This window comes from Plecotus auritus, assembly GCF_963455305.1.
Source record: "Plecotus auritus genome assembly, chromosome: 14".
Classification (NCBI taxonomy): Eukaryota; Metazoa; Chordata; class Mammalia; order Chiroptera; family Vespertilionidae; genus Plecotus; species Plecotus auritus.
Window position 1 is genome coordinate 14,331,596 of NC_137780.1, and position 14,935 is coordinate 14,346,530.

Sequence of the window (14,935 nt, forward strand, 5' to 3'; positions counted from 1 at the left end):
CATGTTGTCTGCATAGCCTGGGCAGGGCTTTGAGGCAGAAGGTCTGGATAAGACATGCTGACCTTGAATGAAACACCAGTCTTCTGCAGGCAGCGTGCCCAGTTTTTAAAGATTGAGCCTTCCAGGTGTGTTTGCTAATTATGGAGCTAGGGAGCCTAACAGGAGCAGAAACATTTGGAGGGCATCTCTCTGACCAGCTCTCCATGAAGGCTTATCCTCTTCCGAATCCATTCAGAAAAAAACTCACCAGAAGAAAAACATCCAAATTCTAAAAATTTCGTCATTAATGTGCTGCTGTTCATGTGTGAAGAGGTGGCTGACCAGAATACATATATTATGAGTTGTGTTTTTCCTATTCTTGTGTTGTTTTAGCCTGTTTTCCACAAGTTTTTTAAAGCAGCTGGCTGGAAATAAAAACGTAGTGTTTAGTCCTGCCAGTGTGGCTCAGTGGTTAAGCGTTGACCTAATGAACCAGGAGGTCATGGGTTCAATTCCCTGTCAGGCCAAATGCCTGGGTTTCGGGCTCCATCCCCTGTAGGGGTCATGCAGCCTATTGATGTTTCTCTTTCCCCCTTTCCCTTCCTCTCTAAAATCAATAAAAATATGTATTTTTTAAAAAGAATGTAGTCTGTAATTTGAGAAGTAACCTATTTAAAGGTTTTTAATTGGGGATTAGAGTTCAAGAACTAATGGGACCATCTTTTCTTTTGTATTAGAAAAAGACTCTTTAGTGTCCTTTGAAGCACAACATTTTTTAATTTTTTCTTGTTTATTTTTTCTTTTGTTGCTTGTGTTCTTTTTTTCTTTTTTAAATATGTTTTTAATTGATTTCAGAGAGAGGAAGGTGAGAGGCAGAGAGGGATAGAAGCATCAATGATGAGAGAGAATCATTGATTGGCTGTCTCCTGCACACTCCCCTACTGGGGATCGAGCCTACAACCCTGGCATGTGCCCTGGCCCGGAATCAAACTGTGACCTCCTGGTTCATAGATCGACACTCAACCCCTGAGCCACACCAGCGGGGCTTGTTGCTTGTGCTTTGGTGTCAAAACTAAGAAACCATTGCCTAATATAAGATCATGAAGATATATTTCTGCTTTCTTCTACGAGTTTTATAGTTTTCGATCTAACATGCAGGACTTTGATCCACTTTGAGTTAACTTTTGTATATGGTGTGCAGTAGAGTCCCACTTCATTCATTTGCATGGACATCCAGTTCCCAGTTCCATTTCTTTTTTTCTTTTTTTGGCTGGAGCTTTTGGGGTTTTTTTGTTGTTGTTGTTTATTAGGTAGTATCTTTATTTGTTTTATTTCTTTATTGATTAAGGTATTACGTATGTGTCCTTTTCCCCCCATTACCCCCTTAATCCCCCACTCATGCCCTCACCCCCCTGTTGTTTGTGTCATTGGTGCATGCATACAAGTCCTTTGGTTGATCTCTCCCCCTTCCACCCACCCTCCCGTACCTTGCCTCTGAGGTTTGACGGTCTGATCCATGCTTCTCTGTCTCTGGATCTGTTTTTGTTCATCAGTTTATGTTGTTCCATTTCTTAAAAAGAGTATTTCTTTCCTCCATTGAATTGTCTTGGTGCCCTTGTCAAAGATCCATTGACCATAAATAAGGGTTTATTTCTGAACTGAATGCTATTCTTTTCATCTGTATGTCTGTCTTTGTGCCAGTCACACAGTCTTGGTTACTGTAGCTCTGTACTAATTTTTGAAATCAGCAAGTGTGGCTCTTCCAATTTTTTCAAGATTTTTTGGCAATTATGGGTCTCTTGAATTTCTAGTATTGACCTGTCAATTTCTGCAAAAGGGGCAGCTGGGATTTTGATGAAGATTGTAGTGACACTGCAGGTTAATTGGGGAGTATTGCCATCCTAACAATATTAAGTCTTATTTAGGTCCTTAATTTCTTTCAATGGTGTTTTATAGTTTTCAGATACAAAGTTATGTAGTCCTGCCCTGGCCGGTTTGGCTCAGTGGATGGACCGTTGGCCTGCGGACTCAGGGGTCCCAGGTTCGATTCCGGTCAAGGGCATGTGCCTTGGTTGCGGGCACATCCCCAGTGGGGGGCAGTGGGGGGGGTGCAGGAGGCAGCTGATTGATGTTTCTCTCTCATCGGCGTTTCTAACTCTCTCTCTTTGTTTTAAAAAAAAAACAAAGTTATGTAGTCCTTTTGTTAAATTTATCCCTAAATATTTTTTGATGTAACTATAAATGGAATTTTTTAAATTTCATTTTTGGATTGTTCATTGCTAGTATACATAACAGGATAGATGTCTGTATAGTAAGCTTGTACCCAGTAACCTTGCTGAATTTATTGTTTTTAATAGTTTTTTTAGTGAATTTTTTGTAATTTTCTATATACAGGATCATGTCATCTGCAAATAGAGATGGTTTTTCTTCTTTTCAGTCTAGGTGTCTTTTAATTATTTATTTTGTTTTTCTTCTCTAATCGCTCTGGCTAGAATCTTCAGCACAGCGTTTCATAGAAGTAACAGAAATGAACATCCTTGTTCTGTTCCTGTTCTTAAAGGGAATGCATTAAATCTTTCGCCATTAATATGATAGTAGCTATGGGTTTTCCATTGATGCCCTTTATCAGTTTTGGAAGTTTCCTTATATTCCTAGTTTGTTGAGTCTTTTTATCATAAAAGAATGCTGTATTTTGTCAAATGCTTTTCAACATCTAATGAGATAATTTTGTCCTTTATCCTATTGATATCGTATATTAATTAATTGATTTTTCAGATATTAAACCCACCTTTCGTTCCTATAATAAATCCCACTGTTCATGGTGTATAATCCTTTTAATATATTTCTTTGCTTAGTTTGCTAGTTATTTTGTTGAGGATTTTGAATCCGTATTCATAAGAGATATTGATCTGTAGTTTTTTTGTGGTGTCTTTGTTTTTGATGTCAAGTTAATTCTGGCCTCAGAATGAGTTGGGAAGTGTTCACTTTTCTTCTGTCTTCTAGAACAGTTTGTGAATAATTGATATTGATTTTTTTATTAAATATTTGGTAGAATTCACCAAATTCTCATCATAGCCTTTTTTCTTTGTGGATAGTTTTTAAATTACTAATTCATTCTCCTTTCTCTCATTCTCATTCATTATAAGTCTACTAGAGGCCCGATGCATAAAATTCATGCACGGGTGGGGTCCTTAGGCCTGGCTGGCAATCAGGGCCAATCAGGTTCCCTGCCTCCCTGCCTCCTCCTTCCCTCACCACCCGCATCCGCCGCAACCATCCCCAGTTCCCCATCCAAGCCTGGAGCCCAGCCCCGATTGGGCAATCGGGACCTGCTGGCCAGGGGGAAGGGACCTGGAGGTTGGCCAGCAGGCCCCAATCAGGCGATCAGGGCCTGCAGGCTGGGCAGCTCCTGCATTAAGTGTCTGCCCCCTGGTGGTCAGTGCACATCATAGTGACCAGTCATTCCGGTCGTTCTGTTGTAACGGTCGCTTAGGCTTTTATATATATATATATAGATTCAGATTTTTAAATTTCTTCTTGAGTTAGTTTTGGTAGTTTGTGTCTTTTGATGAATTTGTCCATTTCATCTCAGTTATCTAATTTGTTGGTATACAGTTGTTGATAGTGTTACTTGAAATTCTTATTTCTGTAAGTAGAGCTATCTATTCATAGATTTCTAACTAGTAAATAGTTACTTAATCTCTCAAAGAAGTTAACCCTTAGATTTGGGGGTCTTTCTGGAGATAAGAACACAAAGAAACATAAAAGCAGAAAGTTACTGAGTCCCTTATTGTTATTGTGAACAGTAGGTAAGCACCATCAACATCAATTCCTGCCTGGCACAGAATATGGAGATAGAGCCTTGGAAAAAAAACGTTAGGAGTGGATAACCTTCTGCTATTTAGTACTGTCCAAAGAAATAGCGCTGGGTCAAGAAATCATTTTCCCTGCAACTTGTGGGCTTCCTATAACCTTGGACAAAAACACTTGACCTAATTGTCCAACTTTCCGTTTGAGAGTAGAGATAACACTACCACATGCAAAACTATCAGGTATTCATTTTTCATTGTAGTGTCTCAGCAATTCTTTAGAAACCTTATATAGGTCAGATCTCAGTATACTGAACTCCAAAGGCTGACCAAATTTTTGGATGGTACATTTTCCCCTCGTTTTTAAGTTTCTCTCATTTCTACAGATTTCCCAATTTATAAAATGTTTATTTTTTTAAATGTAAAGTCTTGAGTGCAGGGAAATTTCAAACTAAAATAGTATAGTACCTACCCAGGCAACATGCAGGAGTGCCACGCATGAAATCCCTAGGCATGGATGAGATTATTGTTATTTGTGGAAAGACGGAGGATAAAAGAACTCTGAGTTCGGGATCCCACTCGGACAAATGCATCCCCATCCCAGCGCTGTTTTTACCCTTTGGCCCAAAGTCACTGTTCATGTGTGATTTTTCTTTTTCGTGAAAACCGTTCTCTCTCTCAATAAAACAGTTAGATTCCCATTATAGACATTTATTATAAAAGCACTTTGGGAAGGCTATTTACTGCTCAACTAAAAGATAAACTGTTAAAATTAAGTGCTATGAGACATTAAATGGAAATAAATGTTCAATTTACTAAGAGTTTAAAACATTGTAGACAGTGTTTTATTGTAGATGTTCTAGACAAACCATTAGTATATATGCTTTTTGGAAAATATTCTATATTTTGAAAGAGAAGCTCATGTGTAAAAAGAAAAAGGTCACTAAAATAGAGCTGTCAGCATCCAGGAAAAAAAAAGCCCGCCTGTGCCGTCGTTATGGAAATCAGCAGTATACAGGCCAAGTTATTGGTTGCAAACGCTGAAAACAATGGGATTTCTCACGTGGAAAAGGCAGTGTAAGTCCTGGGAGTTGCCTGCCAAGGAAACTGCTCACTGGAGAAAGACTGGCAGCATGTTTACGGGGACTGGCAGGGTCACCTTGTATTTTCTCCTCTGAAAGGGAGAAGGGAGGGGGTTAGCAAGAAACGTGGAAGGTCATCTCTTCTGTTGAAGGGAGGCAAGGACTAGATCATTCTCTTTAGTTCCCCCTAACTTTTATTTTGAAAATGTGTAAACCTTCAAAAAGAAGTTGTAAGGCCTGGCCTGCATGGCTCAGTGGTTTGATTCCCGGTCAGGGCACATGCCCGGGTTGCAGGCTCAATCCACAGTGTGGGGTGTGCAGGAGGCAGCCGGTCTATCATTCTCGTCATCATTGGTACTTCTCTCTCTCTCCCCCTCTCCTTTCCTCTCTGAAATCAATAAAAATATATATATTTTAAAAAGTTGTAGGAACAATACAATCTGTTCACTTTCACCTGGAGTCACCAGTAAAAGCCTATTAGCTTTCTCTTACCCTCTCCTACCCCACACACTCACATGGAAGTAAGGCGGAATATTCCGCCCAGGGTGGTGTGGCTCAGGTGGTTGGACATCGTCCCGTGCACCAAAAGGTTGCTGGTTTGATTCCCAGTCAGGGCACATGCCTGGTTTGCAGATTCATTCCCCAGTAGGGGGCGTGCCGGAGGCAGCTAAGCCATGTTTCGCTATGACATCAATATTTCTCTCTCTCTTTTCCTTCCTCTAAAAATCAATTTAAAAATACATTTTTTAAAGAAAGTAAGGCAGAAGCATTATAGCATTTTATCTGTAACTACTGCAGCATATATTTTCTAAGAAGACAGTCTTACCCTAACCACATTATAACATCCAAGAAATTTTCAGTTGGTACAATATCATCTAATGTATAGTCCCTATTAATGTCTCCCCCCAGTTGTCCCAATAATGTCCTTTTGGCTTTTTTTTTTTTTTTTTTTTTTTTTTACTCTAAGCTCTAGTCAGATTCCTTCATTGTATTTAGTTGTCGAATCTTTTTAATCTTCCTTTGAAGAATACCCGTCCTTTTTTTACTTTTGTTCCATTATTTTTAAAAGACCAGGCCACGTTTCTTATTGAATATCTCACACTTAGCTGATTTTTCCTTATGGTTATATTCTCTTTAACATAGTTGACAAGAAAACTAACAGGAAATGTTGTGGCCTTTCTGTTTCATCACATCAGGAGGTACATAACATCAGTTTGTCCAACTATTGACAATAGTCAGTTTCATCACTTAGAGAAGATGATAGCATGTCTTTCCATTGCAAAGGTATCTTTTTCCTTATAATTTAGGGAAATGTAGGGTTGGTACTTGGAGACTATGTGACCATTGCTTCTCAACCTTCTCCCAGTGGTTTTAGCATCCATGAACCTTGTATCAGCAGGGGCTGCAAAATGGTGCTTACCTAATTCTGCCTTCACACCTACATTGATTACCTGGCTTTCTTCTATAACAGTCGTCGGCAAACTCATTAGTCAACAGAGCCAAATATCAACAGTACAACGATCGAAATTTCTTTTGAGAGCCAAGTTTTTAAAACTTAAACTTCTTCTAATGCCACTTCTTCAAAATAGACTCGCCCAGGCCGTGGTATTTTGTGGAAGAGCCACACTCAAGGGGCCAAAGAGCCGCATGTGGCTCGCAAGCCGCAGTTTGCCCACCACGGTTCTATAAGAAGAGCTTTCCCACCTTTCCTTCTTTTTTGTATCACTATGGACTCAGATTCTTCTTATTCAATATCTCATAGTCCATTATTGTCATTATTCTCTTCGATACTCAAATTTTTCCGAAGTTGACCAATGGAAGTCCCTTCAAATCAGCTTCTTATCAGTTCCTTGAGAGCTTCCTCCTCCTTTTTGTGGCTGCATCATATTCCAAATGTTGTGTGAATATATCATAGTTTATTCAGCCAGAACCCTTGAGAATCACACTTAATTTGTTACCCGTATTTTTTCTCACACAAGTAATGCTGCTGCTTGTGATGTTTGTATATATGAGCCTATTCCCTTATGATAGTATAAGGATTCAAATAAAGAGAAACAATCTGGAAATATGGGGTTAAAAGTGAAAGTATCCCTTTATACTCCTCCCTCCCACCCCTGAATACCTGCTCTCCTCTCCCAAACTGTAAACACTTTGTTCTACTTCAAACTTTATTTTGTTGTAGTTGGTGGTGGTTTTGCTTTATTTTTCCATATTTAGTATGTAAACAAACATACACTGTGTTTATTTTATGAAAATATGATCATGCTATAATATGAATGGGGTTTTCACTTGGTGTCTTAGATACCGTCTCATGTCTATATGTATTGAGTTACTTCATTCTTTGTAGTAGCTGTAGACAGTGATGGTTCATAATACAGATTCACCATCGTTTACTTAATCATTCTCCTACTGATATTTAAATTATTTCTAGTTTTTCAGTATCATAGACAACGCAGTTAAATAAGTTGCAGTGTGTCTTTGCTGCATATGCTCGAGTATTTCTATAGAATCAGATCCCACGAAGTAGACTGCTTAATTAACTATCATTGAGTCACTCCTCTGCAGTATCTCCCTCATATTCTTCATTGCCAAATATTAGCAGCATAATTTGTATTTGCAAATCTGGTAGATAAAAGAATGATAGCTGTTGTTTTAATATATTTTTATTGATTTCAGAAAGGAAGGGAGAGTGTGAGGGAGATAGAAACATCAATGATGAGAGAGGATCATTGATTGGCTGCCTTGTGCACGCCCCCAACTGGGGACCAAATCCACAAACTGGGCATGTGCCCTTGACCAGAATCGAACCTGGGGCCCTTCATTTTGCAGGCTGATGGGCTAGGGCAGTACCATACTCTCTTAATGAATATTTTGATACCAGATGAGGAAGTCCCTTGTTCTTTTTCAAATATTTTTCTTCTAGGTATATTTGAGGGCGGGGTAGAGAATCAACTTTATCCATTTATGTTTTCCCAGCCATGTATGAGAATGTGCCTTTTCCCAGGTCTGGGAGAAAACTGACTAGGCGTTTGAAGCCAAGGTTGAAACTTAAATAAACCTAGAAAAATTAAAGATAATTTGATCTTCTGACCTGGGAGAAATCTGATAGGTTTTGTAACACTGTTAAATATTACCCAAGTGTTTGTTTAATGAGCTTTTAGCTCATTTCCCTTCTTCTAGGTATAGCTCTCTACAGTTTACCTTTTTAACCCCTTGGACAGTCATCCCCATAATTTCATATCACACTACCTATGTACATCTTCCCTCTTCTGGCATTTCTTCCCGTTCTCCTCCACCCCCAAAATTTTCTATCTTGGGAAATCTTACTTGTTCCTAAAAAAAAATCCAGTTTAGATATGACCTTTTCTGGGAAGTTTTTTTCCATGCCATGATAAGAAGATTGGTCCAAACTTTGTGCCTCATATTATTTATTCCTGTATTATCATTATCAAACTAACATTTTTAAAAAGAACAAAATATCCCTGTCTTTAGGGAGCTTACCAGGGAATGAAAGGGAAAGCTTAATGAGAAGAAAAATAGATATGAAAGCAGATGTCAGGTGAATTTTTTAAGTCATTAACAGAACTTGCATATCAATTTTTTTCCCAACCTGGCCAGGTTTCGATTTTATGCTCTCAATGTGCTTGTATGAAATTGAGACATTCATTTTGGCCCAGGAAGGAATTCTACATGGGCTGTCGCACAAGCAAAGGCACAGAGATAGGACTGAATGGGTCATTATCATGCGAGTTTCACAGGTGGAAGGGAAAATACCAAGAAATGGGATCAGTGTGGGGAGTCGTAGCTTCCTGTAATGTGGAGTTGAGTCATAAGGAACAGATGTTCTGAATCTTTCCTTTTCTTCTAGTACTGGATGAACGAGTACACCTCCTCCATTGGGATTGGAGTTTTTCATTCAGGAATTGAAGTGTACGGCAGAGGTAAGTGTACACACGGTCTCAGTACACTTTCTGAAGGGTTTTTCTTTAAAGGAATTGCAAAGTCATAACTATAGTGCTTTCTTTTCATTTTTAACTTCTTCCATAACTTCCTGTTGCAGAAAAGTAGATCATTTTCCATATTTACTTATACCGTATTTTGAGGAAATGCCTAAAGTTGAATGTATTGGGGGAGAAAGTATCAAAGTACATGAGTGTACATTCATTTAGTTACCTTTTATTCTAAACTAGAGGCCCAGTGCACAAGTTCGTGCACAGGTGGGTCCCTCAGCCTGGCTGACGATCGGGGCCAATGGGGTGGCCTAACGGGTGGCGGGGAGGGACCTCAGGAGGTTGGCCGGCTGGAGGGAGGGAGGGACTGTGGGAGGTTGGCTGGCCCCAGGGGGTGGGACTGCAGCAGGTTGGCAGGCTGTGGGAGCACACTGACCACTAGGGGGCAGCTCCTGCATTGAGCATTTGCCCCTGGTGGTCAGTGCACATCATAGCAACCAGTCAACCGGTTGTTCGGTCGTTCGGTCACTTAGGCTTTTAAATATATAGATACTATGTCTTAAAAAACACTTTTCTTTTGAGATTGTTATACCACAACAATCATTTTGGTTGGAGAAGGGTTGATTCTAGCGAGTGCCACACTTGAAATACCAGTTTCCGGAGGGAATTTCAGTGATTTGTGTTTGTAGACCTACAAGTGTGAGGTTGTAAAGTTTTAAAATATCACTGAGCAAGCCCTGCCCTTGATTACACCCAGCTTTTCGCTGGGGAACGATGGTCTTGGTCATTCATTAACTCAGCTCTTTTTATTCTTTATTACCCTTTATCCTGGCGAGCACGCGGGGGCCACTCACATTAGCAGCTCTGCTCTCAGCAGCTTGTCTCTTTGTTCTAAGTCCCACTCCCGGTGAAGATAATTTACTCGTGAGCAAGTTGTGAGCAGTAATAGTGTGCGTCAGACCACATTGCCAGTTTCATCAGGGCTCTAATAATATATTAGTTTGAATCATAAACTCACCCTATAGCAGAAACGCCTTGCATTGCCTCAGCTAGGCAGGCTTTGTGACCTCTTTAAATGTGTTCCTGCATTTACTCAAAAAGGCTACCTACACGCCAGCTCAGCTGTTAGGAAGAAAAGGCTCGTTTGCGTAAATGTGTCAGTACGGTGCTCGGAATGTCCCTTTCTCACACTGCACATGGCCAGCTGCGTGCCGGTGGGGTGCAGCGTGTTAAATGGGGGCCGTACAGTCGCTGTGGAAGCTCCATTGTACTGGAAAGGCTGCATCTGCCCTAAGTGCTGGAGTATTGCCGGGGGGGCATTGTAGTGTGGGGTTTGCTCCCTGGTTTGACTTGGCTTTTGCCCAAGTTGTGTGTGTGTTCCTTTTCATCTGAATTGGACGGTGTGTTCGTTTTAAAGTGCCATCAAGTCTTGAACCATATGCCTGTGCTCCTGGGAGGTACATAAGAGCCACTTTTCAGGTGAAGAAACAAAACCTGCTGAAAGTCCTACTGTGAATCAGCCATAAACCTAGGAGGAACCCAAGTGTTCTTGTGCACCAGTCCATTGCTCTCTCATCTGCCTCATCTTTGCTGCCTTCCATAAAATGATGCAGGGACAACTGGAAACGTCCACATAAGCTTAGCCAAGCAAAGTACAGGGGGGACAAAAGTTTTAAAATATCACTGAGGTTCCCGTGTGGAAACAGTGCAGTGACTGATCATTAATACACACCGCTGTAACCCTGCTTTTGTTCCTCTCTGTATTCCTGAAAGTGAGTGGCCACTCCTTACATAGGAGAATAGATGGCTCTGGGACTCTTCTCACTGCAGCTTAGAAAGTTAAAAATCCAAATACAGTCTTCCCATGGCCAACCTGATTACCCACAGTGTGTCATAACATACGTCATTAAAAATGTCTTAGTGTCTATTTCAGTATTGAGTCTGAAACACCTGTTGGTTATCTACATCATTGCTTTTTTTTCTGAAAGATCTGAATCAAAGGTAAACTTCGTGTCTGCCAGTTCTTGCCCATGCTTTGTTCTAAGATCTTTTAAGGTTACCTTTAATAAATTATAAGTGATGGGATAAATTTAAACAGGTGTTTAGAATTCTTTCAATAAGCCACTAAGATTTGCCGCTTAAGTACCTAAGTATCTCATACCGTGGTCGGCAAATTGCGGCTCTCAAGCCACATGCAGCTCTTTGGCCCCTTGAGTGTGGCTCTTCCACAAAATACCACAGCCTGGGCGAGTCTATTTTGAAGAAATGGCGTTAGAAGAAGTTTAAGTTTAAAAAATGTGGCTCTCAAAAGAAATTTCAATCGTTGTACTGTTGATATTTGGCTCTGTTGGCTAATGAGTTTGCCGACCACTGTCCTAGCAGAACTGTAGACAGGAACTTCCATTCCCTCCTGATTGGAAACCGTCCTCTGGGCGTCGCTGTAGTGCAGGTGGCTCCCCCCTGCGGGAGCGTGTGTGAGGGCTGTGTATAGTAATTTGCAGTTTATTTTCTCTTGAATGGGGGAATTGAATTCAGTTTTTCAGGTTTGCTAATATTTCAAAGATAAACCAGGAGTCTTCAGCTAGGAATCATGAAAACGCATAGTTTTTTTTGTTTTTTATTGATTTCAGAGAGGAAGGGAGATGGGGAGAGAGATAGAAACATCAATGATGAGAGAATCGTGGATCAGCCGCCTCCTGCAAGCCCCACACTGGGGATCAAGCCCACAACTGAGCATGTGCCCTGACCGGGAATCAAACTGTGACCTCCTGGTTCACAGGACGATCGATGCTCAGCCACTGAGCCTGCTGACTGGGCCAAACTCGTTATTGGGCAGATTTTTCAGTAAAGTGCACTTTTGACTTTTGATCACATTGTGCTGAATGAACTGACCCCTCGTTAGTGTGCCAGGCTCGATCGGCAGAGCGGCTGTATTTCCATCGGGGGGTTAGCCACTCTCCTCTTGCCAATAAAAACAGAGTATGACTGTGACTGTCGTTCATTATTAGAGTGTCAGGCCTTTTGCGCCAACTGTCCTGTACAAGTAATTGCTAAATGAGATGTTTGTGAAAGCATTAGTAAACTGAAAAATATTTAGGTGGTATTGTTATCATTTATTAAAGCTAATTCAGCATTCTGATTAAGTTTTGTGTGATTAATACTAAAAATCATGAGTTTTCTCTTTTCAGAATTTGCTTATGGTGGCCATCCTTACCCCTTTTCTGGAATATTTGAAATTTCCCCAGGAAAAGCTTCTGAACTAGGAGAGACATTTAAATTTAAGTAAGTAGGGAGGATATTTTTTTACACTGTTTTAGTGCCTTACTTGTTTTCAGGCATACAGAATTCCTCTGCAGGTGAAAATCTAGGGCGGTAACATGTTTAACGTTGCTTTAGTTGCTGGCATTTCATGTTCAAATCTCTGTAGTTGTGTAAAGAAGGGGGTTGGCCAGGTGATGTGCTGAGACAGCCTTGTCTCGTGCTTTACTCAGGACCCATGGGAGTTACTCCGTGTACTTGGAACTGTTCTGACTGGGTCTGACTCCAGCTCTGCTTTAGAAAAGGTTCACATCTAAACACTGCTTCCCCTCAGTCTCCTGTTTGGGGGGAGATGGAGGACAGTTTTATTTTAACCTGCCTAACAATATCAACAGTCTCTTCATTGTCCCAATGAAGGGGACACTTTATAAATTTCAAGTAACTGATTAGCCGGGAAGCTATTGCTCAGGTGATAACCCTCAAGTGTATGGATCTGAGTGGGTGCTGGCGCCTTGAGAGTGGTTAGCAGCACGGGAGCATCAGGCTTCCATTACTTAATTAAGGTCTGATTTAAAGTGATGTGTAGAATCTTAGTTTCAAGACGCTTCAGAGAAACTTCTGGGCACGTAACAGTTAACTTGCCAAAATAGTGAAGAAACAGTGAAATGAGGTTGTACCACTGAAATGCAGCATAGGGCTGCCGTGCTGGGCATGCCCGTGTGCACGGTTCCCTCTGCCTGTGGCTGGTGGAGACATTTCCCGCAGGAACGCTGTATAAAGCCGGCCCGAATCTATTCCGTAGGCCTCCCTTAGGTGCGGTTTCCCAATATTTTCAGCTTTCTTGGATGCCCTACTTGCTCTGACTAAAATCCTTCCTATTATTGGATAGTGTCGATGACATTTCCAGGGTGGTAGCTGGATGAGGGAGTTGGTTATGGCCAGTGTTGAGGGCAAGGGCAGTTAAGCATGGAGCTGGTTCTCTAACACAGAAGTGTGACGACTTACACACAGTTGTAAATCAACGGTGATGTTGCATTTTTAATGTCGGGGCGTATAAAGAAACTGACATTGCATTGGAATTGTTCAGAAGTCGTGTGTTTAAGAGTTTAAACTAAAATAATTGACATTTTGAAAGTATCTCATTTATCTTTAGTCTTATTACAGAAACCTGCTTTGTTAATCACCACGGTATTCCTGGAAATATCAAATCTTTAAACATGCTTTCTGTAAAGACCTAAACCTCACACAGCTATGTTTTTCTCTTTTCTTTAAGAGAATCTGTTGTTTTAGGGAGCACGGACTTCCTAGAAGATGAGATAGAAAAGATTGTAGAAGAACTGGGAAAAGAGTACAAAGGCAATGCCTATCATTTAATGCACAAAAACTGCAATCACTTTTCTTCAGCTTTATCAGAGGTAAGTTAAATTTTATCCTAGAAGGTCTTCAAGTGAAGAACATTGCCTAGCACACTCCCTGTCCCCCGGCATGTAGCTGATTGCCTTTCCTGGTGGTTCGTCTTGTATGAAGGAGGTATTTCGTTTCTTTCTCCTGGCTGCGTGACCTTTCTAACATGGTGGCTTAGAGTCAGCACGGCTTGAAATTGGGGTTATATTTGCTGTGGGTACAGAGTGAGGACAGTGGTTGTCTCTTACTCTAATTCATGTTATTACAGCCTGAAACTTCCGCTGTACATAGTGAACGCCTCAGAGACTGCTGTTTGCGAGCCACTCGTATTTCTCTTTCCCCAAGTTTTAGTTGCCAACTTGAATTTTCTTCCCAGGCTCCTACTTATTCATAAGACATTCATTTTTCCTATCTTGGAATCTTATTCTGCCAGCTTATCACGCAGGCACTTATTGGCCTTCCAATCTTGAATCCCAAGCACAAGACCAAAACTAGATCACAATGACAGGGCCTTGAAAAGGAAAATGAAAGGAGAAAACGAAAGATGCTCAGACAAGGTCTAGAGAATTAAATGGCGCTTGAAACAGCTTCCCAGCTCGCTGGCCCGGGCAGCTGGGTGCGGTGGTGGAGGAAAGTGCTCCGAGGCGTTCCTGGCCCCCTGCAGGCTGCGTGGCCCCGGCTCTGTCCACCCCCCTCCCGGCTCAGGGCCTAGCGGACTGCTGCGGGGCTTCTCCAAGTACGTTTCACGGGCGTTGAGCACCACATAGGAGTCTGAGCAGGGCATCGTCTGCTCCACGACAGACATGCTGAGTCAGGTCTTCACCGGGACACGGTCCCCAGGTGCTTCCTGTGAACGTGGAAGTGGAGAAGCACCGCCAGTCCTGTGGGTGCATCGGTACCACGGGTGACCTGGGTGATCTTCAGGGGAGGAGGAGGGTGGCTCAGGGCTTTCTTGAAACCAGCATGACATTGTATGGAAGGCAAACGCGGGTGCCGCTGGCTCACGGGCTCTGTCTTAGGCCAGTCCAGTTACTGCGCAGGGGTCGGGGCGCAGGCAGCTTCCAGGAAGCACGCGGATACACGGAGGGGGCAGCGGTCCCCGTGTCTGTCACACTGACCTTTGCTCACCGTCACCACTCCCGTGGCTGACCTTCAGCCATGCAGATAGTCCGTAGCGTGTCTCGGTGGAAAGGTAATGCCTGTCTGTGTTTTCAGAGTAGACAGATGGCAGTGGTGTCGCAGAAGGTCAGTAACCATTAAGGCATAAGGCTGACCCTTTGGCGAGGAAGGTTGCATTGCTTAATGACAGGAGTCAGCCTCTGGGCATATCCGCTAATTTGGGACATAAGCTACTTCGAAACCTCCTTCCTAAGTCCTCAGCTGAGAGATGGGTGGCACCGTAGCTCCCATGGTCACAGTCGTGGACATGACTGGAGGCAGAAACGCGAAAGGG

General features: G+C 41.9%; 1 protein-coding gene across 1 annotated transcript in view; it reads left to right on the forward strand.

The window, feature by feature from the left end:
* DESI2 (desumoylating isopeptidase 2) overlaps window positions 1–14,935 on the forward strand; it is a 36,382-nt gene that overhangs the window by 17,646 nt on the left and 3,801 nt on the right. Inside the window, exons 2-4 of the mRNA XM_080651018.1 lie at window positions 8,739–8,811; window positions 12,009–12,102; window positions 13,352–13,493. Of these exons, the coding sequence (XP_080507144.1) occupies window positions 8,739–8,811; window positions 12,009–12,102; window positions 13,352–13,493 (309 nt within the window). The remainder of the gene's footprint in view (window positions 1–8,738; window positions 8,812–12,008; window positions 12,103–13,351; window positions 13,494–14,935) is intronic.